General features: G+C 41.6%; 1 protein-coding gene across 3 annotated transcripts in view; it reads right to left on the bottom strand.

The window, feature by feature from the left end:
• Window positions 1-6,754: 6,754 nt before the first annotated feature.
• CADPS2 (calcium dependent secretion activator 2) overlaps window positions 6,755-24,409 on the bottom strand; it is a 480,839-nt gene continuing 463,184 nt past the window's right edge. For all 3 annotated transcript variants that reach the window (XM_081101756.1, XM_081101755.1, XM_081101754.1), the window contains 2 exons: window positions 12,973-13,077; window positions 6,755-7,697 (listed from right to left, as the gene is read on the bottom strand). In XM_081101756.1, coding sequence (XP_080957882.1) covers window positions 7,524-7,697; window positions 12,973-13,077 — 279 coding nt within the window. In that variant the 3' untranslated portion in view covers window positions 6,755-7,523. The remainder of the gene's footprint in view (window positions 7,698-12,972; window positions 13,078-24,409) is intronic.

A 24,409-nucleotide genomic window follows, 5' to 3' on the forward strand; every position in this document is an offset into this window, starting at 1 on the left:
AAACTGTGTGCCAAAGGTGGGGAGCATGATCATAATTGGGGTGCCTCGCGTTCCAAAGGACCTGTTCCCTGTTTATTTGACTGACGTAAATGCTTTATTTGAAAGGCAAAGCCATTACCCTTTGATATTAACAGAAAATTCCAATTTACTATTTCCCCAAATAAGTGAGGGGCCACGCCTACAGAAAGAGTGGCACCCCTATGGCCTGGGCTCTAACCAACTAACTCACATACAGGAAGGAGAAGCTACAGAACACACATGATTGCTGTTGCTGCCTTAATTATTAGATTTTCCTCCCTGCATTGGAACTCACACCCCACTAGTAAATTTGAATTCTGGAGCCCTACTTGCGGTGTTCTCTTAAGGACTTTCTTTGGAACTCAGGCGAGAGGAAATCCAGGGACAAGGCCTGTGGGACCCAGTGTCTCCTTATATTAGCCTGGAGGTATGCTTTGGTCTTGGTCTGGACCTCTGCTAAGTGGGTCCAGCCCCAGACCTGGGTGAGCAATGGAGCCCTCCCCTCTAGTTTCAGTGGAGGGTGGTGGTCCCTGGAGATGGGTAACCAAAGGCCTTTCTTCCTCTTTCTCCTCCTTCTGCATCTGACTATTATTCAGGCTTCCTTTTTCTCTGCAAAACCCATGTGCAAAATTGGCCATACTCTCTAACACTCACTCCAGCCCACTGGTAGTTTGCAGTTGTTATTTTACATTCATGTTTAGAGCTTTTAAGTAAACGTGTATGGGCAGGAACTGAAGAGGAGAAAGTGTCCATTTTTTTTTAAGTACACAGTGAATTCTGCCCCCATGTGACCCCCAACTCTCCCCTTAAAGGGTAAAATATAATCCCCTTTCCTCCTAACTGGACCATCCCTTTAAAGCTGGATTCTTCAACTATGTGTTCAAATCAAGAACAAACTTTCCTGCTTTCTAAGAAAGTTCTTCCCAAGTACTCCTACCATCAGTTTGTCGGGACATGTTGATAGCAGCGTGTTTCAGCGCCGGAGAGCCACGCAACCGGTGGGCAGAAAGGCAGCTCCCCTTTGCCTTCAATAGCTTGTCTGTAAATGGGACTATATCAAAACCCACTCTATTCTTGAGAGGCCTTGGGGATTGAAAAGACATTTAAAAACAAAACTACACATGAAAAGTCATCTATCACCTCATCAAAACCTTAAGCTAGAAACTCTTCCAAAATATTTTTCAGACAACTGTACTTAAAAAACACCCCTTCTCAGTGATTTGATTTCTGATTATTTGCAAGGAAATGTTAAAATACACATACGCAACCACATTTGTTACGTTTGTTTTCCTTACAGCCTCGAGGACTTCCTTTATCATACCTTGGGGCCCTGCTCACCCACATTCAGTCCTGCATTCCCCAGGGGACACTTTCTTCCATAGATTCACACATTGAATTAACCTTCTATAAAAGCCTTTCAAAAATCCGAGTTTGATTAACCCAGATTTCATCTCTTTAGAAGCAGTGATGCATTTTTAAAATTAACCATTTTTTGATACACTCTCCTAATGACCTGAAATAACTCACCTAGCAATTAATGACACAATGTAACAAAAAACTGGGCAGTTTGAGTGAGTGGCAATGAATGAGCTTCTTCAATACAGCAACTCTGTCATGTGTTTTTAAAAATTATGACCCAGCTTTGGGGTGTGTGTGTGTGAGGGTGGGGGTGGGTAGGACCTAGCAAAAGCCCTAACCTGGCCTTTCTCCTGTTTCACGTTCCACTTTTTGAAATCCAGTTCGTTTAGATTCTGACTTTTTACTACATAGCCCCTCTTTCGTTAACCCTTTCCACATCCTTCCCCAAATCTCTTCCCAAAGTCACAATTAGGTGTGCTTCCTTGGAATTTCAAGGAAATGCCCTAAACAACAAACCTCAGCACTTTAATTGTTTTCCTGCCAATCACACCCTAGAGAACTATTACTTATTGGGTGTCAGGAAACAGGCGGTGTTAAAAGGCAAACCAGAATTGATTTAAAGCAGAGAGGGCAGTAATTTGACGCACCACTTTCAATGTTTGCAAAGGCACATGCCATGTGTAGGAGCTCCTTACGCAAGCCTGTGCCAGGGCTAGGGAAAGAGGAACTAATCTGCCTGGTGGTCCTTGAGTTTGAATCAGCTCTTCTCTCCCTCTCCGATGGAGAACCGCTGACCCTGGGGGTGGACAATGCGGAAGGAGAATGCTGACAAGCCTAGGATATGTTTATTGGCTTGTTTTTTGTATTGCCCACAAATAGGCATACCAGGACATCCACCGTTCATGTGGAGTTGTAAAGTACTGGGAGCTTAAAGGCCTCGTGGTATTTCACAGTCAGGGGCAGGCGGGTGACCTTAAAGGAATGATGGAGAAAGTATTGTATGCCCCTTGCCAACGGGTCAGTTTCTGCCTCACCCAGGCCTAGCCCTGTCTGGCCCCAGCACCGTCAGGGAGTGCGTCTGCCTCTCCACGGAGGTGCTGGGTTGGGACCAAGGAGCACCCCCCACCCCAGGCCTTAGTTATTGGCTTGTCCTCGGGCCTAGAAGGGCTGCCAGTTCAGTACTTGATGCTCCCTAAGAGTTTTGGCTCAGCTATCACAGTGCCTTTCCTCTTGGATCTCTCTCTCTCTCTCTCTCTCTCTCTCTCTCTCTCTCTCTCTCTCCTCATTTTCCAAAAGCTGTGTGTGCATCTGTGGTCTGAGATGCAGGAGGCCTCTTTAGATTTTGGAAAGCATCAATGAATACCGATTTGCCCCTGAAACTCTCTCTAATGAAACCTACTGGGCACAGGCCACAGCCTGAGAGTCCTCGCTTGTGGCCCGGCACTTCCCGGGTCAAACCCGCGGGGTTGCAGAGCCCCTGCCCGTCCTCATCCTCAGGGGGACCAATGACGCGTCTCCAGCTGCCTTCTCCCTGAACTGCAGCCCCAGGGGCTCCTCTCAGCGAAGCCGCTGCTCTGGGGACAGGAGTGGGCTTGCCCCTCCCCTCCCCCTCTCCTCCCACTAGGCTGGCCTTGTATATAAATCACCCGGGAGCTGGACCTGTAGCCAGTCCCGTCTGCGGGCACGCCCGGGGCCAGGGGCCAGGGGCCAGGGGCGGGGCTGACTGCAGGGCCTGTGCCAACCCGGGAGAGTGGCCGGTGAGACGGGTGAAGGCCTCCCTCATACCTTCTGACCCAGCCCTACTTTAAGAAACAGTTGCCAGCGGCGTGGCTCCGTGGTTGAGTGTCAACCTATGAACCAGGAGGTCACGGTTTGATTCCCGGCCAGGGCACATGCCCGGGTTGCAGGCTCGATCCCCAGTGTGGGGCGTGCAGGAGGCAGCCCATCAGTGATTCTCTCTCGTCATTGAGGTTTCTATCTCTGTCTCCCTCCCTTCCTCTCTGAAATCAATAAAACTATTGAAAAGGAACAGTTAATAATGGCCACAGCTTCCTATACGCCTCTCCTTGCAACCGCAGTCCCTGTTCAGAGGTGAGAGAGCTTGCCCAAGGCCACAGGGCGCAGCCGCAGGGGAGAGGAGGCTGCTGGGGTGCAAACCCAGGCTTTTCTTGCTCCCCCGCTCACTGTGGCGGTTTGGGGGCAGTTCTTTCAATCGGGGTCTTCTTCACTTGGGAAAACACGGAATTCTCCTTCCTCACCTCCTCTTCCCTGCATCGTACAGGCTTACACTCGGTGCCCACTTCTCCCTTCAAACGGTCGCGTGTGGCACCGACAAAGGCCGCTCGGGACTCCTGGAAGCCGGGCTCCCGGTCAGTACCCGCTCCGCTCGCTCCCTGGAGTGTCTCACTCCACCGGCACCAAAGGGCAGCGCCAGGCAGCGCTGCATCCCCCCTCCTAGCCAACGCGGGGGGGGGGGGGGAAGAGCCTCCCGTGGGGCACCCGCGCCAGGGGTCCCAGCCCCCCGGGCACAGCCCCCTCTGCAGCGAAGTTCTGGGCCGACTGCACCGGGGCCTCCCCGAGGGTCCCGGCGGCCCGCGAGCCGACTCGAAGGGGGAAAGCAGACCCTCTCCCCACCGGCTCCGCACGGGACCGGGCAGGGCGTGGGAGGGACTCGTAAAGGCGGTGGATCCAGTCCTCCCGGCCCCGCAGCCCAGGCCTCCAGATCCCGCACTAGCCGCGGGGGAGGGGTGGTGCAGGGCAGGCGCCGGCTGGGGCTGCGGTGGAGGGCGCGCGGGGCGCACCAGGTGGCTCTGCCACCAGCGACGTGAACATCTCAGGAACATGGATCTATCAGCTCCCTTTAGACCTATCAGCTCCCATTAGGAGCCCGGACCGAGAAGTTTCCACGGTCTATATCGGCAGAAATAAAAGCGACCAAGCTCTTGCTCTACTCGCCCCCTTTGGGTCCTTCTACAAGCGGGTGGCGGGAGGGGCTCGGGGAGGCCGGGGCTGCGTCCCGGGGGCGCGGGGATCCCACCGGCATCCTTGGGCCCAGGGCCCCCGGCCTGGGATCGCTGCGGGTTTCCCCGAGGAGGGGGGGCAGCGGGAAGGGGTCCCGGGGGTTCCCTGAGCCGCGAGAGACGTGTGACCTCTTTTCCATTCAAGCGCACCTTCCAGGGCTCAAGGACCCCTCGCCCCGGCCGCCTCGGGCGAAGGAGGGCGGCGTCGGTCCCACTAGGACCCTGGGGGCGGGGTGGGAGCCCGGAGACGCTGCAGCGGCGTTTACTGCAAAAGTAGCAAGAAATCCTTTCTCCGGAGGGAGGGACAATGAGCAAGAACTAAAGGGAATTCAAGTGGAAAAGCCGTGAATGCCGGAACGACCCACACCCGGAGCCCCGAGGTTGACACGAAGCTCTGTGGTTGTCTCCGTTGGCCGGAGAGACTTTTCATGATTTTTCTCCAAGTGTTTGGAGAAATCTCCCTTCCAGACGTGTTCCTTAACAAACCCGCTGCGCCCGGACTTGAGACGGTATTATTTTTTCCAGCGACACTCACCAAACTGTGCAGAGAATGCCTTTTTTTTTTTTTTTTTTTTTTTGGCCTGCCCCAAGGCCATTCAGGAGGGGAGCACCATTTCTTTGGGGTTAAAAACTGATTTTCACTTCAACATCTTTCACTGCAAGACTTGTTAGGTTTCCGATTAAATTCCTTTTAAAAAATGATACCCTAAAAAAATAACACGTGGCTTCCCCTAATAGATGCTTGGGTATTCACCCACCAGTCACACACACCAACTTATGAAGTCATTTCAAGCAATTTGCAGTTATGTGAAGGGCATCTGGGTAGGAAACCACAAGCAACTTTTCCGTCTTTTTCAGGGTTGTTTTATGAGTTTCTCTTTACACACCTTTCTTGGGCTGACAGGATAGTCTTTGGTCCTCACACCTGCTTTTGTTATCCCCACTGTGGCGCGCCAGCGGAGGCTGGAATGGGAAGGGAGCTTTTAGGAATCTGGGTACCAAAGGGCAGGGAGCACCCCAATCTAGAGAGAAGCTAGGAGAGGCTGACCAGCAAAGAGGGCCATTAGGGAGGTTACGTGGGTGAAGCCAGCAGCAAGGCCCTCCCGCAGGCCCCGAGTACTTTCCCCTGAAACACAGGCTTTGCCCTTTATTGCTTAATTCCACAGGCACTCGTGGTTAAGAGCAGGTCACCAGTCATTCATACTTTAGGACAAAATGGGCCAATTGCACTGAGATGAACTGTATCAAGGAAATAGACATGTTATTGAACAGAAAACAAGGGCGGGTAATTTCTAAGCATAGAGCAATTTGGGCTGTGTAGCAAGCCCCAAGCTTGGGGACTTAGGGGAGCATGACTGGACACCTGAGGGCTTGAAGAAAGGATGGTCCTGAGCCTGAGGGTGGAGAGAGAGGGAAGGACAGCATTCCAAGACAAACTCCCTTTCAAAATTGCTGAGCGATAGAGTTAGTCTCTAACCCAGAAAGGGGGAGAAACCTCCTTTCCTGTTGACCTTGTACCACAGGGTCTTTTACCCCTGGGACCCAGAAGTTGAGTGAAAAAAATATTATGTAACTAGAGGCCTAGTGCACAAAATTTGTGCAAGAATAAGCCTTCCTTCCCCCCTGTAGGCAGCACTGGCTACCCTCTGGCACCAGGGACCCGGGCTTCCCTCACAGGCCCGGCTTCGTCCGGAAGGTTGTCCGGAAGAATGTCCGGTCTAATTACCATATTTTGCTTTTATTATTATAGATAACTTGGGTGAAATAGATTGTTATGGGCTAATCTGGGTACCAAGTCATCATTTGTAATGCCAATGGTGGAATGAATTTAAAAATCCAAGAAGCTGTTTCACTTCCAAAGTTTTAGAACTTAAGTTTACATAAAATTCTGGGATAACTCCACTTATTTTGCATTAACGTGCTTAATGGAAACATTACGTATGAATGAATGCAGTAGCAAACGTGCCAACATATTTTCGAAAAAAATACAAAAATAAAAATTCATAGGGAATTACAAAGCATACCACTGTTATTTATCTTTCAAAATTGTTGCAAGAAAATACTTTAGGGGGAGAAATAACTGTTAATTAATAAGTCAATTGCTAGTTAACAGTACCAACATTCCTAGTATTAACTAATTACTAGTTACCATTAATTGCTAGTGTTAACTAATAATACACAATATCTAAGTGTGTAGTCACCATTACCTTTGCTATGGAAATATGCTGTCCTAGCACTAAGTCTTTTAACAAATGTGTGTGCCTACTAGGTGCAAATCCGTGTTAATTTTTTACTCATTTGATTGTGAACGAGACAAAAAATTAAGCAAGAAACAAAACAGAGCCAAATTGTTATGATGTTTGTAATACTGCGAACATTTTTTACTGCATTTAATCTATACAAGTCTAATAAATACAGAAGTGCTTATGACTAAATGGGTTTTTATTGCCTGCAAGCTCTTACAAGTAGGAGAATAAAGTATATTGATGGCAGCACACTCACTAACCCACACTTTGGGATTTTTTTTACATTTGAAAAAGAAATGTTCAGAATGGAACAAGACACAGGACATTGGGTAATCTAGCCTTTATTTGGCTTTGGCAGTCCTTTAAGCCCAGGAATATACCTGCAGGCCAATTCAGAGTACTAAGAACCAAGGTTAATGTTTTCTCAGATGTCACAACAATGACAAATTAATTATGAAACAAACCTTGCACATAAATGATAAACTGTCCACACCACTTTAACACGGGTACGGCAGAGCTGGCAGAGCGAACAGAAGTGACTTCTCACAATGTGGTATTATGAGACATACTCACTTCATACACAGGACACTATTTGATGTGATTACAGAAAAAAAAAGTCAACTAAGAAAATAGTTCTAGTCAAAAACAGAGCCAAAGCTCATATTGGGTCAAGCAACACAAAAAAGGCTGATCTTCTTAAAAACAAAACAAAAACTTGGCAAACTTGACATTTCCCCCTTTATTTCTGCTTCCAGGTTTACTTTTGAAAATGTGGAGTGAAAGACAAGCATTTTTATTTGGTCAAACACTGTAACTACAAGGACCAGGAACAAAATAAAGTCATGTCAAGGACCTGCTCTCTTCTACAAGCTGCACACCCTCAGGCCTCCTCTTCTTCGTCACTGTCCTTCATGGTAATGCCCTGAAGTCCGCCTCCTTCTGAAACAGAGGCTGTAGCCTCCTCCACTGTTAACCGCCTGTGCACAGTGTCGTAGGTCTTACTGTTCAGTGTGCCTTCCAACACACCCTGCAATCGGAAGTCCCTATAGGTTTTCTGAAGGATAAAGAGAAACATTGTTTAGATCACGTATGGATTATATGTGTGCAGGTATATTCGGATGTCTATCCTATATAATAAAAGTGTAATATGCTAAGTGTCTGACCGTTTGGTCGACCGCTTGAACAGTCGCTATGATGTGCATTGACCACCAGGGGGCAGACACTCCAACTGGTAGGTTAGTTTGCTGCTGTGGTCCGGCCAATGGGGACTGGGCCAGTAGAGCCGGACATGCCCGGGAGCCCTCCCATAGTCCCTCCCCGGCTGGCTGGCCCCCATCGGGACTGGGCGAGATGGCCGTTTGCTGGCCAGTTCGAGGGATCCCACCCATGCATGAATTCATGCACCAGGCCTCTAGTATGTACATAAACACAATCAGCATTTCCAAAATGATCTTGGGCAATCCATGAATAGCTTCAGATTATCAGTGATCTTGTTGGTGTATTTCTAGGGAGAAAATGAAATGAGAGACTTCGGATAGAGCTATTTAACCTAGAATCACTATAAATAGACCAAAATGTTTTAACTATCAGATGATAATTGAGCTTTTCTCCAAAATATTACTAATTACATAGAATTTACTATTTGGATAACTTGTAACAAGATAAAATTATATGTCCTGATATATATATTTAATACGAAAAGAATCCTTAGTATTACATTTGAGGAGACTTTCCTTTAATACTTAAAAATACATCACATTTTATAAAATGCATTAGTTTTTTGGGGAAGGTATATGGAGGGCGAAGATTAATCCTATTATCAGTAAAATAAGTTTGTATTTTCACTGCTTGTGAATTATAAAATTTATTTATATGTAACAAGGGATACAATTTTGTGTACACCTAAATGTCTATGCATTCTGTCCTTTCCTTTTGAAATTCCCTTGGACTGAATTGTCAAATTCTGGCATAAAGCTCTCATAGATGGGCTAATAAAATATGTATTTACATCTTTTGTGAAACAGTAAATTATAATTTGGTGTGTTATACGTCAAAAATAGAATACCGTGATATTGTTTCTACAGTGATTCTCAAAAACAACAAGAACAACCGAACTCTGGGTTATGTGACACTTCAGATATGTAACCTGTAAAGCTTCCCTTAATTTCACTTTCCCCTTACGTGTGATTTTCCTCAGATATGATTTTTCTATGACTAAACAACACAGGTATTTTAGTGTTGATAATTAAAGTTGTAGAAAGAAATCGAGAATTAGTTCAACGGGAAAACAAAGAACAAATGAAGATTTCCATTCTGTTGAGGCACTTCTAAGGCCATTTTTTAACCTAAATATCTTTAAATATAATTTAACTGTCCTATATTAGTTTTAGAATATCAAGCAGTCAGATTTCAATGAACTGGCCCCAAAGTATCTTCTATACATATCAATATGCCACTGATTGCTAATGGTCATCTTTTTTTTTGGGGGGGGGGGAAAGAGGGGAGTTTTGCACTTAATAGATGAATACAGTAAAATAAGAAGGAATGTTGTACTTGATGGCACAATATTATAACTCCAATATCTGGAAATTAATATTAAAGGATGTTTGATTTCACTCACCACAGTAGAAGGCAAATATACTATTCAGATGGTTGAGCTAAAGGAGCTTCTTCACATGAGGTGAAAGTGCTGACGGATGACATCTGATTCCCCTTGATATAGATACTGGTCTACTAACAGCCTTCTGGATACAAGGCAGTGGGCTCATTGCTATTTGCATATTTTATCTTCCTGTCTTATTTCATCTGACTTATGCCCCATGTTGTTACACCAAGTTTCAGAAGTGATTTGTCAAAAGTAAGTATGGAGGGTGAATACTTTTTTTTATTTGGAATTATCAGTGGTTAGAAATAAAATTCATATTTGAAAAGTCCACCAAATCTAAAAAGAAGCTGAACTGTGAGGAATACTGTACAGAATCTGAAGTCAGCATCGCAACAGCAAGCAGAATTTAGATGCAGAGTGTAGTTTTCTTCTTATGTGATCAGAACTATTTTTACTTGGATTCTAATATTTTGTTTTAAGACACCAACAACCCTCCATCCTCATCTCTTTCTAAGATGGTACCTTAGTAATAATACATCAAAATTTGTGATCATTTATATGAAAACAAATGAAGTAACTCTGAAAGGTAAGTTTTGTCTAAAGAATCCAGTAACTGAAATACATGGTATTACAACCATAGAGATCTGTGTTCAAGCCTATAAGTGTCTAATAGTTAGATTAAAATGATATCAAACACCCAAATTTTCATCTACAGATGACCTATCTGGTCTAAAATATTATTGCTCCACTGATAATTATATATGTGGCTTGTGAATCCTACTTTCTTATTTTATGGAATGACTTTCCTTAGACTTAGTTTGATTATCAATAAGTTAGCAGGGACAGATTTGTATTGTGAAGACTTTCTAACGTAGATATAATTAAGACTCCACTTCCTTGTTTTATTAGCAAGCGATCAGCAGTTAGGGGCAGGTATCCTTGCAATCTCTCTCTTGTTTTAGAATTCATAAAATGTTATTTACACTTGGACAGCCTCTGTGGCTGCCAGGGAAGGTCTGCTTGGCTCTTATTTAAGCTAAGTGTCTGCCATAGGGTGCTGCTCACTTGCCTTTTCTCCTAGTAAAAGAGGCAGCTGCTATGTTAACTGATTTGAAATGTCACATGGCCACTAGAGAGAACCCAGTCCACCATTTTGATTATATGAGGATTCTATTTTTTCCCTCCCAAGTAAATCATTCTGATGTTAAAACTTTGCAAATAGCTTCTTAGTCCTAAACATTTTGTGAAAATCTTACTAGAATTAGTTGGGTTTTGTTTTTGGGTGTTTTTTTTTGCAACTTAAATAAAGCAAGTAATGTCTAAGTATCTTTGTGGGACAAAGTTGGCTCTCATGTAAATGTAGATGGTGTCTGGGTCTCCAGGGGCAGAGAGGAATGTCAATGCTTGTGAGTAGTAAGGACTAAGTTGCAAAGGTGGAGGACCGTGACTCAGGCCTGGGGAGAGCGAGCTGCTCTGCTGCCACACGCAGGCCAAGTGTAAGGGATTTGGATGAAAGGAAAGCCTATCAGCGGCCTTCACAATTCCATACAATTCTCCTTAAATTCATTGGAAAATGATTATTATAAACATAACCATATAGGTTTGAAAAATGACGAATTTATGTCTGAAATGGGTTAAAGTCTCTTTATAGTCAAAGTAGGAAAAAACCATTAGAACACTAAATTATTAATTCATCCTGATTTTTTATTGTGAAAATAATTAATTTAAATTATTAAATAAAGCCCTATGACTTGAATAAATATATCGATCAGCCCAAGAAAGCATTGGCTGAATCTGCTTGTGAAAAACAAAACATTGGAAGTCAAACATATTCATGAAATTTAATATCATACTTATCAGTCTTAGCTATTGGCAGCTATAATGAAAAATATGTTAAAGTTAAGATAAATCGATTGGCTTAGAGTACAATGGAAGTGTCACTGTAAAATTCAAGAAAGCATTAATTGTTATTTTCTGCTAAAACATTTACTGGTGATTGATTTTTAACTGCAATGACTTGAGAATATGAGAAAAGGAATAATTTTGAAAGAAATAAATGATGGGCTAATTGAAAAGACAAAAAAGAAGCTAAGTTAAAAAAAAAGAGGTTTTTGTTATAAAAACAAAGTAAAGAGCTGAATCTATCAACTAATATTAATTGATTGAATATGTAACTTCTGACACCCTAAACCCAGTGGACATCAGCTTGAAAATGAGGCTGATCATAAGGGCAGCCAGCTAATCCCAACAGTATAGACTGCAACCTTCACATATACATATTTTTAGAAGGTAAGAACCAGATTATCCTGATTCTCTTTTATGAAAGACAAACTTCATCTGAAAGCTCTCCTCATCACATTTATAGAAACAAGGAAGAAACAAGAAGGAAATTAAGGCAAATGTGAACACGTCTTAGCGTGCTTTCAGTTTCTTTGTAAAATAAATAATACCTGGTAAGAAGTGTCCTGGATGAAATGTAATGTGTTAGTAGGTGGCTATCATGTGACTTGTTATTTTTGACTAATCATGATTGCTATTACCGTGCCATTATAGATCTGGTTCTATGTGCCAGATTTGCCAACTTCTTACTTTGGAACAGAACTTTTTTATTTGTGGGTCTTTCCAATCTGTGATAACCTGTATGTCTATGGCACAAAATAGTTTGCATTCTAATTAGATTGCAGGAACCAAGAGAATGATGGGAAATATTTTAATGCGGAAAAAACTTCCTTTAATGATGTAACAGTCGTTCTTAAACTTGAACAACTACAGTATATCCAGATTGCTGGGCCCTGCTCTCAGAGTTTCTGATTCAGTAGATCTGGGGTTAGATAACTAGTCAGCATGTCTAGCAAGTTCCTAGATGATGTTGATAATGCCAGGTCAGGAATGACACTTTGAAAATCAATGTGTATACGTGAGTGTGTATGTGTGTGCATGAACATATACACGTATGCACACACATAACTATGCACATATATAAAAATACATATGTGCACACACACGCATATATAGGCACATATGTAATTATACATAACTTTATGTATGTGTGTATATGTAGGTATGTACTAATTTGATAAATGGTACTAAGATTGAAGTAAAGCTTCTATTCACTAAACATAACATATGCTGTTACCTTTTCTCTTCAAGAGCAAAAGTCAAAATGGACGTGATGACATCTGTTAGTTTTGATGGTCCCCAGCACTGAAACTGATGATCCTTACATATAGGAAGAGGCATGCTTCCAAAGAGTTCAGGCAGTGACAATGTACTACTTTTGTGTCAGGATTTAACAAAAGAATGGAGGCTCTCCTTATCCTATTGTCAAATGATAAAAGCCCTCCTAATGATATATGATCCCAGTAAATAGGGAAGAAATACATCATGAGAAAACATTTCTTTACCTAAGAAAATACAAAATTATTGTGTACCACCTACCTTCAGGTAAATGTGCTAGGGGCTTTCTGTATGTTATGTAAAATTGTGATTACTTGATAACAACATATTTTTTATTTATTAGAGCAAAGAAGATAAGTTTACATTTATTGAGTAATCTAACTGAAAATGGAAATAAACAGCAGCACATCACTGCTGACAGTGTTGTTTGAAAAGTACTTAAACTTACTGAGTCACATCAAATAAGATGCTTTATTTGTATGTCAATATCTTGTCATTACTCTTTATAGCTTGCTGGGCAATTCACATCTACACACATTTTGTTTACCTTCACGATCTTGATGAGCGTCTTCAGTTGGTAAATATGAAGCTGAAGGTCTAATCTGTCTGCCAACCACACACAGATGACTTTCATGGAACTGCTGTACCATTGCTGGAAGGAGGGATGGGGGCAGAGGGGAGGAGAAGAGGAAAGAAAAAAACCTCTGCAGTATTCATTTAACAGATTCGGTAATGAGGGGGTAATGAACACTCCGAAATGACCACAGATCAGCACTTGAAGTCAATAACGCTATAATTTCCTGTTAACAGAATTGTATGTTTAGCTAGAGAATCTGCTAAGCTGACCTGGCCCGTTCTTCCCATGAATTAACATTACAGGCTTTCAGCTATAACATATTCATGGGAAACAGTGTTTTCGCACTTGCTGCCTACTGGCCTGCTTTGCAATTTGTAGGTAACAATGGGTACTAAATGCACGTTATGGGACTGAACAGACTGCCAAATAGCAGCAAAAAAACAGGTGAATAATTTTCAAAGGAAAATTTGCCATTAGCTTGTATGTTATGTAAAAATCCAAGAGTAGGTGCATTATGCCCTAATGCATGTAGTCAGTGCCTAGAAATAACATTGTGAAGGAGTGATGGCAAAAACAGCCACAGCTCACAGAACTACAATCCTCAAGCACACATGTACCTGCTACTGATTGCCAAGTATTTGCCAAAATCTTTTAAAACCACCTCAAATAAAAATTTCAGGTTGTAGGCATGAACATCATCAGGATGGAATTCTTGTGACTTGTTTTTTCCTCGTGTCTTATAAGAATCACAAAACAGCTGTCAGTTGAAAGGAAAGTTTCTGTTCCATTTTGCGAGGGTTTTGGATGGTTCATTTACCTCTGTGTATTACAACTCTCTTTAGGGGAAAACTGAAATTCTTCTTTAATGTAATTTCCTATTCATCTTTAATGTCTGCAAGTGTAGCAAAAGGAGGGATTTTGTTCCAGTTGTCAAAAAAAAAAAAAGGCAATCTGTCAGTGGTGACATATTAAGAGATTCAATGACTACCATGCGCCAAGCTTGGTTTAGGTGATTCTGTAAGAATAATCACGCTAACTCGTTCAGGTAACCATGAGAAATACCCGTCTGTTCAGCACTTAGGAGATGACGAGAGTGTTTGAAAGAGAAGAAATCTCGTACCTTGTTTGTATACATAAACATAGTGACACTACAGGTCACACACGTATGCATATGTTTGTAGGTATTGGAACATAAAAAAAACTTAAATATTTTTCTTCACATAATAAAACAGTAAGTGCAACTTCTAAGAGAAACCTCAAGGGATACAAATAAGTCTGAAATTTATCTGGACTTGTAGTAACATTGTTCTAATAAAATTTAGTATAATAATGGTATTTTAAGCATAAGTTAAGAATGAATTTGGTTTCATATTCATCAGACTTCTTTCTATTGATTTGTTAGTACACTGAACATACATGTTTAAAATGAGATAAGCTAGATAAAATGAAGAACTGATTTACTAAATACTGTGATAGCAAATGGATGAGTGAACATTTTAAAAATTGGTTAGACTATGATCTTTAAAAAATATATTATTCATGTACCTAATTTCGCTCTTTTCTAAAGATTACTTTCTTAATTTTAAGACATGTAAAATTATCAGAAATAAGTTTTATAAAATGAGACAAATTCCTAAACTCTTAAAAAATGAACTGCCAATGAATTCAGTACTTCAGCTGACATAATAAATCTAAAATATTTTATAATCTCTTTATTTCTGATACCATTTAAATTCTATGCTTTCTTATTTCAAATTATTTTTAGTCTTAACTTCTTGAGTTCTATTTTAATACAGGTAAACACTCACCGGACTGGTGATACTTAAGACCCTTACTCCTTCCTTCATAATTTGAAAGCTAAAATATACTAGTAGTCATGATGGTTATGACTCTTAAATACTATTCCTTCTGCAGGGGATAATAACATTTTCTTTTTGTTGGGGGAGGGAGGACAAAATATGATAAATTGTGCGAAGTCTAGCATAACATACTAGTTAATCTGTCTGACTGTGCAGGTACTATAAAAATGGTAAGTTGTACAAATTTGAGAAAAATGAAAATACTTTCTTAAACTACTTCATATGTATTTTTTCTTAAAAAAAAATCCTTACATAATTTAAAATTAATTTTACTTCATTTTTCTATTACATATGAATAATACTAATGGTTATGTGGTAATCAAAAAGACACCTAATGTAACACAGAAATTTATTTTTAATGTGGTAATATCTTTAATAAAAATGAAAAAATTATAATTTTAGAAAAAAAACTATTTTAGAATAAATGATCCAAAGTTAACAAAAACACACACATAAAAACACAGAGAAAAAAGAGAACTACTCTTAAGTAGAATTTTTAATCTCCTTTACCATAATCTTTAAAGGCCAACAAATTATTCTATATAGAAATTTCTATAAGAAAAATGATAGTATCTGGTAAGAATGCATAATTTTTGGTTCCCATGTCAAAGCATTTTGAAGAACTTCAGCTAAATCAAGCAAATGAAGAGAAAGCAGTAGCTCAGTTTGTGTTGCTACTAAGAATAAAGTAACAAAAACAAAAACACTCTCCTTTCTTGTATAGGATGAAACACATACACACACACACACACACACAACCACAAAACGAATCTCTAGCATTTTCCTATTTCTGGAGCTGGAATTGATAGTTTTCTCTTTGGGGTGCTGAAGTATGGTGAGTCCTAGGTTTTCATCTTGAGAAAAAAGTCAAAGATAGCAGCCTAGCTTCAGCCCCTGCCCCCACCAAACCAAACCAACCTCCCAAAACAAAGGGAAAACGTTTTGAAAAAGGATGAATGTGCAGTGAAGTCTGAGTGTCCGAAAATGCCCTTTCATTTTGGAAAAGTTAATTTTTTTAAAAGAACTTGGTTGACTATTCCCTTTTCCCGTCAGGGGCTGACAAGGAAGGGGCGCTGCGGCTTGCCCTGGAGCCAGGGCTGTGGCATTATTGCTTTATTCTTTGCTTTGGAATAAAGCAGTCAGTGTATATTCTATCTTTTTTTCCCCTACACCAATTCATGACAGCAGCCTACCACGTTAACAAAATATAGATTTCTTTTTCTTTTTGTGGTTCATTCAGCTCCTGTAAGGGCATGTATTACTCACTTCATTTTCTTGAGATATCTCTTTTAAAGCAAAAATAAAAGGAAAGGAAAGGCTAGGGTTGACTCTGTGAGACCCCTGTATTTATTCACACTTATTGTGCATGACTGTAGACTGGTAAATCATATTAGCAGCCCGTCTCCCCATCAAGCTGCTACTTGCTTTCCAGCCCTGGGAAGGTTCAACAAATCAACAGGAGCACGGAAAACAGAACATCAGTCTAATCTAGTGTTTAAGGTGAAGTTTTCAAACCCAATCTAAGAAGATCTTTAGAGCAAGCAACAAGCTGAAGGGCTCAGAAGGTGGTATTGACAATGAAAGAGTGTGGAAATATTGAGAAGCGCAGCACTTGTGCATTTTTAATAACAAGAGGGTCAACAAGGACACAGCTCCCTCCGTGCCCGGAGTTGCCACTGACTATGGAAATTGCCACACCACGGCTATGAGCGCTTGCAGTTCATCAGCTTTCTTAAACAGTTCATCAGCTTTCTTAAACACCCTGAACCCCCTCCGTGGACCTTTAGTCTTGAATTAACAAACCAAAGCAATGAAAGAGGGTGCAGCCTGAATGGCTGGCATTGATCCCCAACTGTGCCACACTACTACAGGCCCTGAAAAATTCTCTCCATTGTCAATAGAAATTGACAGACCTCCTCTCCTAAATAGTGCAGCTGAGCCGGGCGGGATCCTTGCAGCTGTAAAGGGCTCTGCTCTCGGGGCCCCGGAGCACTAACAATGAAACAAGCATGAGCTCTTTGTCAGCCCCAGACTCGGCAATTTTCTAACAAGGATTAAAGTTGTTTCTCTGCAGCGCGGGTGAAAAGAGATTTAGCAACATACCGTGCTTTCTTCATGCAAGTTAAAGAGAAGCAGTTAAGGAATTCCACTCTTCTGTTGGCCGGTGGAGATGCAAAACAAATATACTAAATGCGCACAGGTTCCTTTCCTGCTAATGTATAACATTTTAAGGATGATTCGATTAAGTGTAATGCGTATTGCCCGGAAACCAGCACTGCACATTTATTTGGGAAGTTTTGTTTTTAACAAGTCCAGCTGCTTGCCACCTGCAATGAGGTCTCAATACATACTAATGCACAATGCCTTCAGGCCCTCTGTAGCTGATATTCCTAAATCTGACTCACAAGACCACATAGGGTTCATATATCGCGGCTGCTTCCAGCAAATGATTTCCGTCAGAATGTGGCTTCTGATGATGATGGCAAGGTAAAAATAGCCGCTTTGCCAGGGGACAAATCTGTGACATATTTTCTGCTTAAGTGTTTAGCTTTTTATTGATTATGAATTGGTGCAACTAGTTGATCTACTCTCATTTTTCTCCAGCTATGCTCGTCTCAATAGGTGAACAACAGAAAAAATAGAAAAGAACCAACACGTTTTAGTGCATTAACGATATGGAGTGGCTGAACTTCCACAGTAGGCATGTATGTCTTCATCTATTTCAAGATAAGCTGTTTTACAGGCACTGAGTCACTGTGTTGAAATACCATCTAGAAAATCTCACCTTAGAAAAGATGTACCTTTTAAATGCAAGGTTTAATAGAATAAAAACATAATATTCTTGAAATGCTGAAGGTTTTGATGTGTTTGATAAATATAAGCCATCCTTTAGGATGACTGGTAGCTTTAGAGAGCAACAAAATACTTAGAGATATTCATGCCTGACAGTTTCACCAGTCTATTAACAAGTACATAGAAATGTGTTATTACGTACACACCGAGTGTTCCTTTTGTTGACCGTACATCTATGTAGTGTAACTAAATTTAGCGCCGCTCACTTCCCATTTCTAAACATTAAAATGCAAAGTTTTTTTTAATGGTAAGTTGGATACAGTGATATCAACATTTCCTCCTCTGTTCAAGGCATCCTGCGAAAATGACCATATTTAGCTTCACAAAACAGACCCCAAAACACAAGCATTTTGGAAGTGTTAAGTGTGAATTTGTTGTTGGCTTGGAATAAAAGTAGGGGCTATATGTAAGGAAAACCGAAGCCAGTCTTATGGTTAAATACAGGCCTAACCTACACTTATCAACACTCCCAGCAAGACCCAGGAGGGAAGGCAGAGACGTCTCCACGTGGCAGCTGAGGGCTGGCTGGCGACACAGCAAAGTAGGAGAGCTGAGAGGCGAGTAGTGCGGCCCCCTTTCATGCCATTCTCTGCTTGATTGAGCCCGTCACTGGCTTTCTCTACCCCCCAGTTTTCTCGTCTGTAATGTGAAGGGCAGGTTTTAGGAATACAGCTCTAAAATAATTAGATTCTGATAATCTCCAGAAATACCATGCGGTTATATTTGTCAGAGTAAAGGGCGTGATTAGAAACAATATAGCTTGTGATTCTTGTAAAAATGAGGGGAGAAGCTAAATTGCCATATTTTTTCTTTTCATATGCGGCCTAAATATAGCTTTATTCTTAAAAACAAAATGCAAGCTTAGAGTTCCAGAACTTTCTATCACCTATTTGTTTTTTAACTTACTCATTTTGGTATTTTAATGAAGTAAGTGCCACATAAAAGTCAAACAAAGTGTAATGAGGAATGCATGAGATTTATAAAGAACTGTAAGATGCAGTTATTCTTATTACTATTTTCTTTATGAATTCCGATTATAAAGGAATCTGACATATTTTTCTTAATCGAGTGCATCAGTTAAAATGTCATTTAATTCTTACAACCTTGATGGATGGCTACTGTCATCCCCATTCTGCCTATGAAAACTGAGCTTATGGGTACATAACTGGGTTTAGATTAAGCAATTAATCCAAGTTTATGCAAGTATAAGTGGCAGGATTTCGATTTTTATCTTCTATCTAAACTCCAGAGTCTGTGCTCACGACTCTAGGCTATTCAATTTCTTTCTAGAAAACAGTTTGTTCTGTCAATAAAATCTCTGATTCTTGAAGGATAATTTGTTGCTTCTAGCAGACAACTAAGAAAACAACTCGATCATTCCTGGTGGCTCTTGCTAGTCTATCTAACACAGGACTGTGAAGTCGTACAGGAGATACTGTTAAGTCCATCACATTTCCTTACAAGTTAACGCAATCTGCATTTTCAAAGATATCTGTAAACCCAATGATGTAATATGTAAATAAATTATTTAAAGAACCACACTCCCTGTTAGGATAACCAACCAAATGGCTCTTAAGCTACACATCTCCCACAGGTCCCCTTAAGACATTTTAAAGTGCCATACACCCAAATGCTTAGGAATACCAGAAAGGATTTTTTTTTCCACTGTACCAAAACAAGGCAATGTGGACAAAGGTCGTTGGCTCATTCATAAGGGGACCTGATCCATGTTTATAGCTTTCTTCTTTTTTAAAACCACAGACCAGAGAAGTATTTGATTCATGTCTTTTTTTCTTCCATGTCCAATAGCCTCACATTCAGGGTGATTTGTACTTTAAAAACTCTACCAGGAAGTCTGCAAATGAGAGTTCACGAGCACTATGATGAGAAAATGTAAACAGAGCTAACCTGGCAGGTTTGGCATACAGTAGGTATCTAATAAATGCTTGTTAAATACTGGAAAAACTTTCCTGTTCTTGAAGTTCAATACTTTTTTTTCATACTTTCTCTTTTTAAAAATGTCTCAATGTAATAACCAAGGTATTTTCAGGTGAATTAGAACCTTTTCAGATACAAAACAGAGTGAGTTACAGAGCAGGGCAAGTTCCAGAACTTGGGAGTCTCACAAGCTCTTTTCCACTCACTACTATGACATTAACCCAAACTTCCTTCATTCCAAGGTGTCCTGACGGTAATGTCATTCCACTAGCCTGCCTTTCTCCACACTACACAGGAGACTAAAATAAATACTGTTCTTAATATTCATACTGTTCTTAATATTCATCACCACCAAGCGGGCAAGCACTTCCGTACATTTACTTTGTGGTTTGTTTCCGAATGTTATAAAGACTAATGACTATAAAGTGAAAATTTCAGATGATCAGTTGTTACTAAATGATGGGGTGGACACTAGTTTGACGAATCTTTTGACTAAAATGAACTCGGGTCAATCCAATTATACTGGCATATGCACCAGTTTGGGGCACAGTCACAGTCCATGAATAGTTCATTGGGGCACTCTGACCTTTTCTTATAGTTGAATGGTTCATTTTGAACACTATAGATAACATTTTGGTCAGTACTGCATCTAAATCAATAATGAAGGGTACCTGGGTAAAAAATAAATTGGACCCCAGGAACTGCAACTGAATGGCACAAGTTGTTTTGAGATAAAACCCAGGTCTAAGAATTAGCAGACTTTTTTTTGCTTCAGTCTTCTTATAAAAAAAAGGGGGGGGGGGGACAATCATTCCAAAATGAGTCTTCGAGAGTGCGGTAAGTAAGGACTGAAGCACATGGCTACCTTTCTGCCTCCGGCTCAGTGCACTCCCACAGGAACCCTTGTCAGCAAACGGAGTGACCTGCTGCTCTGCTGGATGCTGGGTTTCTGGGCCAGTCCACTGTCTCGACGTTTAACCCCACACGGTTCCCCAGCCAGATCCAAGTTGACCTTTAAGACTCAGTTCAACCATTATTTCTGTTATAAATCCAATACTCTCTCTTACTAGGTAGAGTTAGCTGCTCCTGTATTTCTGCTCATACAACTCTGTACGGGTGTCTATAAAAACATTGTAGAACGTACTGTGTGTCCACCTCAATGGGCTGTATCCACAAAACATCAATGATTCCTATTTTTATTGCTACCTCCAGCCCGTACCAGAATGTCAGGCACACAACATTGCCTAGTTGTTGAAGGACTGAATGCTTTAAATATTTGGAAATATGAAATGCTACACATATAACAGTGACAGGGCAGCTTTTCAATAGAAAAAGGACAGAAGAGTGTCAGAGCCAGATTTATTGCTGACTTAAATCATCATTCATGAATAGAAAAGTAATTTGATAGATGTTAAAAATGTAGAAATCACCCAAAAGTAAACAACTGATTTTGGCTAAAGGAATTGAACACAGGATTAAAACAGAGCTTTAAAGGTGACAGTCTAATTTCATTTAGGTGATGAGTTAAATACAGGAGAAAGTCCTAATCACCCCCATGTCTATGTCCATATATGAGTGTCACACATATATACATGTTGGCACAACAGTCTGATGACACTCCCCGCTGTTGTTGATGTGTTCAGGGGGCTGCCTCTCCTGCAGGTGCTCAGGGCACTGGTGCCCACTCCTGGGTGCTCTCTGAGGCTCTGGGGCACATCTGGAGCAGGGCTGGCTGTGCTGCCTGTGCATTTGTACCTCTACCTGACCTGTCCTCGTGCCTTCTACACTTGTTGGCTTTGTGCGTTGTCTGTGAAAAGGGCAGAAAACAATCACTGTGATGGCATTGCTGACTTCAGTTTGAGGGAACCTTAGAGCACCCTCCCTCTCACCCCCACAACCCCGGGAGCTGGTGTGAGCCTGGTTTGGAGCAAAGAACTCTTAGAGCAGTGGTTCTCAACCTTCCTAATGCCGCGACGCTTTAAGACAGTGGTTCTCAACCTTCCTAATGCCGCGACCCTTTAATACAGTTCCTCATGTTGTGGTGACCCCCAACCATAAAATTATTTTCGTTGCTACTTCATAACTATAATTTTGCTACTGTTATGCATCGTAATGTAAATATCTGATAAGCAGAATCTATTTCCATTGTTACAAATTGAACATAATTAAAGCATAGTGATTAATCACAAAAACAATATGTAATTATATATGTGTTTTCCGATGCTCTTAGGCAACCCCTGTGAAAGGGTTGTTCGACCCCCAAAGGGGTCGCGACCCACAGGTTGAGAACCGCTGTCTTAGAGGGTGGAGAGGGGAGGGGGCGCCCTTATCTCGCAGTCATGGCACTTGATATTGCAAACACTGGAGCAAGGTACACATTTGGTGTTGGGCCTCACTTTCAGCAAGTTTCTAATCATGCTCTTGTAACAGACGGAAATAAACGGACACATGTCACAGGTGATCACTAGAATGTATTTTGAAAGGGCATGTAAAACATTTTAATTTACAACTTTTTTGAAAAACCCATCTGATACTAAGACTATAAGCTCCCTTAGGGTGAAGACAGTCTATCTTGTGTCACATTATATTCTCAGCCTCTAGCACAGTCTGTGGCCTCTAGGAAATGCCCAATAAATGCTGGTTGGATGAGTAAATTATTAATAAGAGGGGTTTCACTTTCCTATTCTAATTAGAATCCTACTGAGTCATTGTGACAGCGATAGCCAACTACGTGGGGCCACACCGATGCCTAACCTTTTAATCCCCGCATTCACCACCATTCCTTACACATAGTAACTGAATGGTGAACTGGATCTGTTTTCCAGACCAAATGATTTCAAAACATGGACAGAATGAACATTCTACATTAATAACCATATCCATTATAAGGGTACACGACAGGCAGTAACTCAGGGGAAAGTCAGCGGAAAGAGCTGTGGGCAGTACATGAAGCCACAGCTGAGGATCAGGAGAGCAGTTATGTATCAGAATGCCTAAGCAGCGATGTGGCTGGAAAGAATCTTGTTCAGCCACATTCAAATACCGCATCCCATTCCTGACTCTGAACCTTACGCACGACAGAGGACACTTTGAGAAGGTTCAAAGAACAGCCACAGGATGATTAAAGGGCAAGAGAGGGGCCTATGAAGAGAAGTTAAACAAACAGGGATTGCTTGTTCTGGAGCAGACAGGTATGACAGGTGGCTTAATAACAGTCTTCACATAAGGGACAGATCATTCCCTAGATCAGTGGTTCTCAACCTTCTGGCCCTTTAAATACAGTTCCTCATGTTGTGACCCAACCATAAAATTATTTTTGTTGCTACTTCATAACTGTAATGTTGCTGTTATGAATCATAATGTAAATATCTGATATGCAGGATGGTCTTAGGCGATCCCTATGAAAGGGTCGTTTGACCGCCAAAGGGGTCGCGACCCACAGGTTGAGAACCGCTGCCCTAGAGGATGCTGGCTACCTGCTTTTTGTTCTCCACTGAGAGGAAAAGGAGAAATGGGTTTCAAAAACAACATGAAGGCCTTAGCTGGTTTGGCTCAGTGGATAGAGCGTCGGCCTGCGGACTGAAGGGTCCTGGGTCTGACTCCAATCAAGGGCACGTACCTTGGTTGCAGGCTTGATCCCTGGCCCTGGTCGGAGGGCATGCAGGAGGCAACCAACTGATGTGTCTCTCTCACATCAATGTTTCTCTCTCTCTTCTCCTCCCTTGCATTCTCTCTAATGGAAAAATATCCTTGGAACAAAAACCCACCAAACAAAAAACAAAAACAAGAAAAAACAGCATGAAGAATTTAGGTGAGGCAGAGGTGAGAACCTTCTTTAATCTGAACAAAATATTCTGCCCAGATTAAGAGAGCAACATTTAGATGGTCACTTATCTAGGACTGAGCTGAGATCGAGAAATCGAGGGCTCTGTCTCAAGCTTAGGTGTTTATAATCGTGGCCATCCGGCTGCCTCTGTGCTGCCCACTTGTGAGTGGCAGAGACGATGCTGCAGGGAAAGCTTGCGCGGGGGGTGGCTGACAGGGGGAGTTAAAAAAAGCCCCAATAGCAAATGGCCTTAAAGCCATGCGTCACCTGCTGATGGAGTTAGGTCTGAAGAGAAGGCGAGTAGTAGCTGTCGGTTCTATGAGAACATCACACTGGTCCACAGACAGAGCTGCTGGCCTCACGGGAGGCCTGTGTATTTCCATGAAGGCACCGTGGCCAGTTGCAGTGCAAGCATGCCAAGTCACCAGGGAAAGCCGGGCTCTGCATGGGGAAGCCAGAACGTCAGCCCATCTTAAAGGTGAAGGCAGCACGAAACCAATACCGAGTAACTTTTGGAATGCTCAACTTGTTTCCAGTAATCCTTTCAACTACTGTGTGCAAAATCAGTAGAAAGAATATTCTAATTTCTTCAAAGACTATGAAGTCTATGGTATTGGTTGGTTGCATGAATGCAGATGCACACAGAAAGCATCTGGTGTTTAGAAAAATATCTGGATGAAAAGGAAAGTCTTGTCATCTTCCATTCATCAAAGCCAATTTTACCATTACTAAGAGTGTTTAGGTGATCAACAACATTTCCCCCCCTAGTCAAGTAGAGACCTCAGATCAGTCCGCATGTGAGATTTTTTTTTTTTTAAATCCTGAGCACTATTAAAGGTGAGTTAAGGCTCTGGTGGAAATCTAAAGAGCATCCGTAAATCTGAGCACTGCTCAGCTTTTGAACTGCTTTTCTTCTTCTCAGTTCTTTTAA

Source organism: Myotis nattereri (genome assembly GCF_964212035.1).
Source record: "Myotis nattereri genome assembly, chromosome: 11".
NCBI lineage: Eukaryota > Metazoa > Chordata > Mammalia > Chiroptera > Vespertilionidae > Myotis > Myotis nattereri.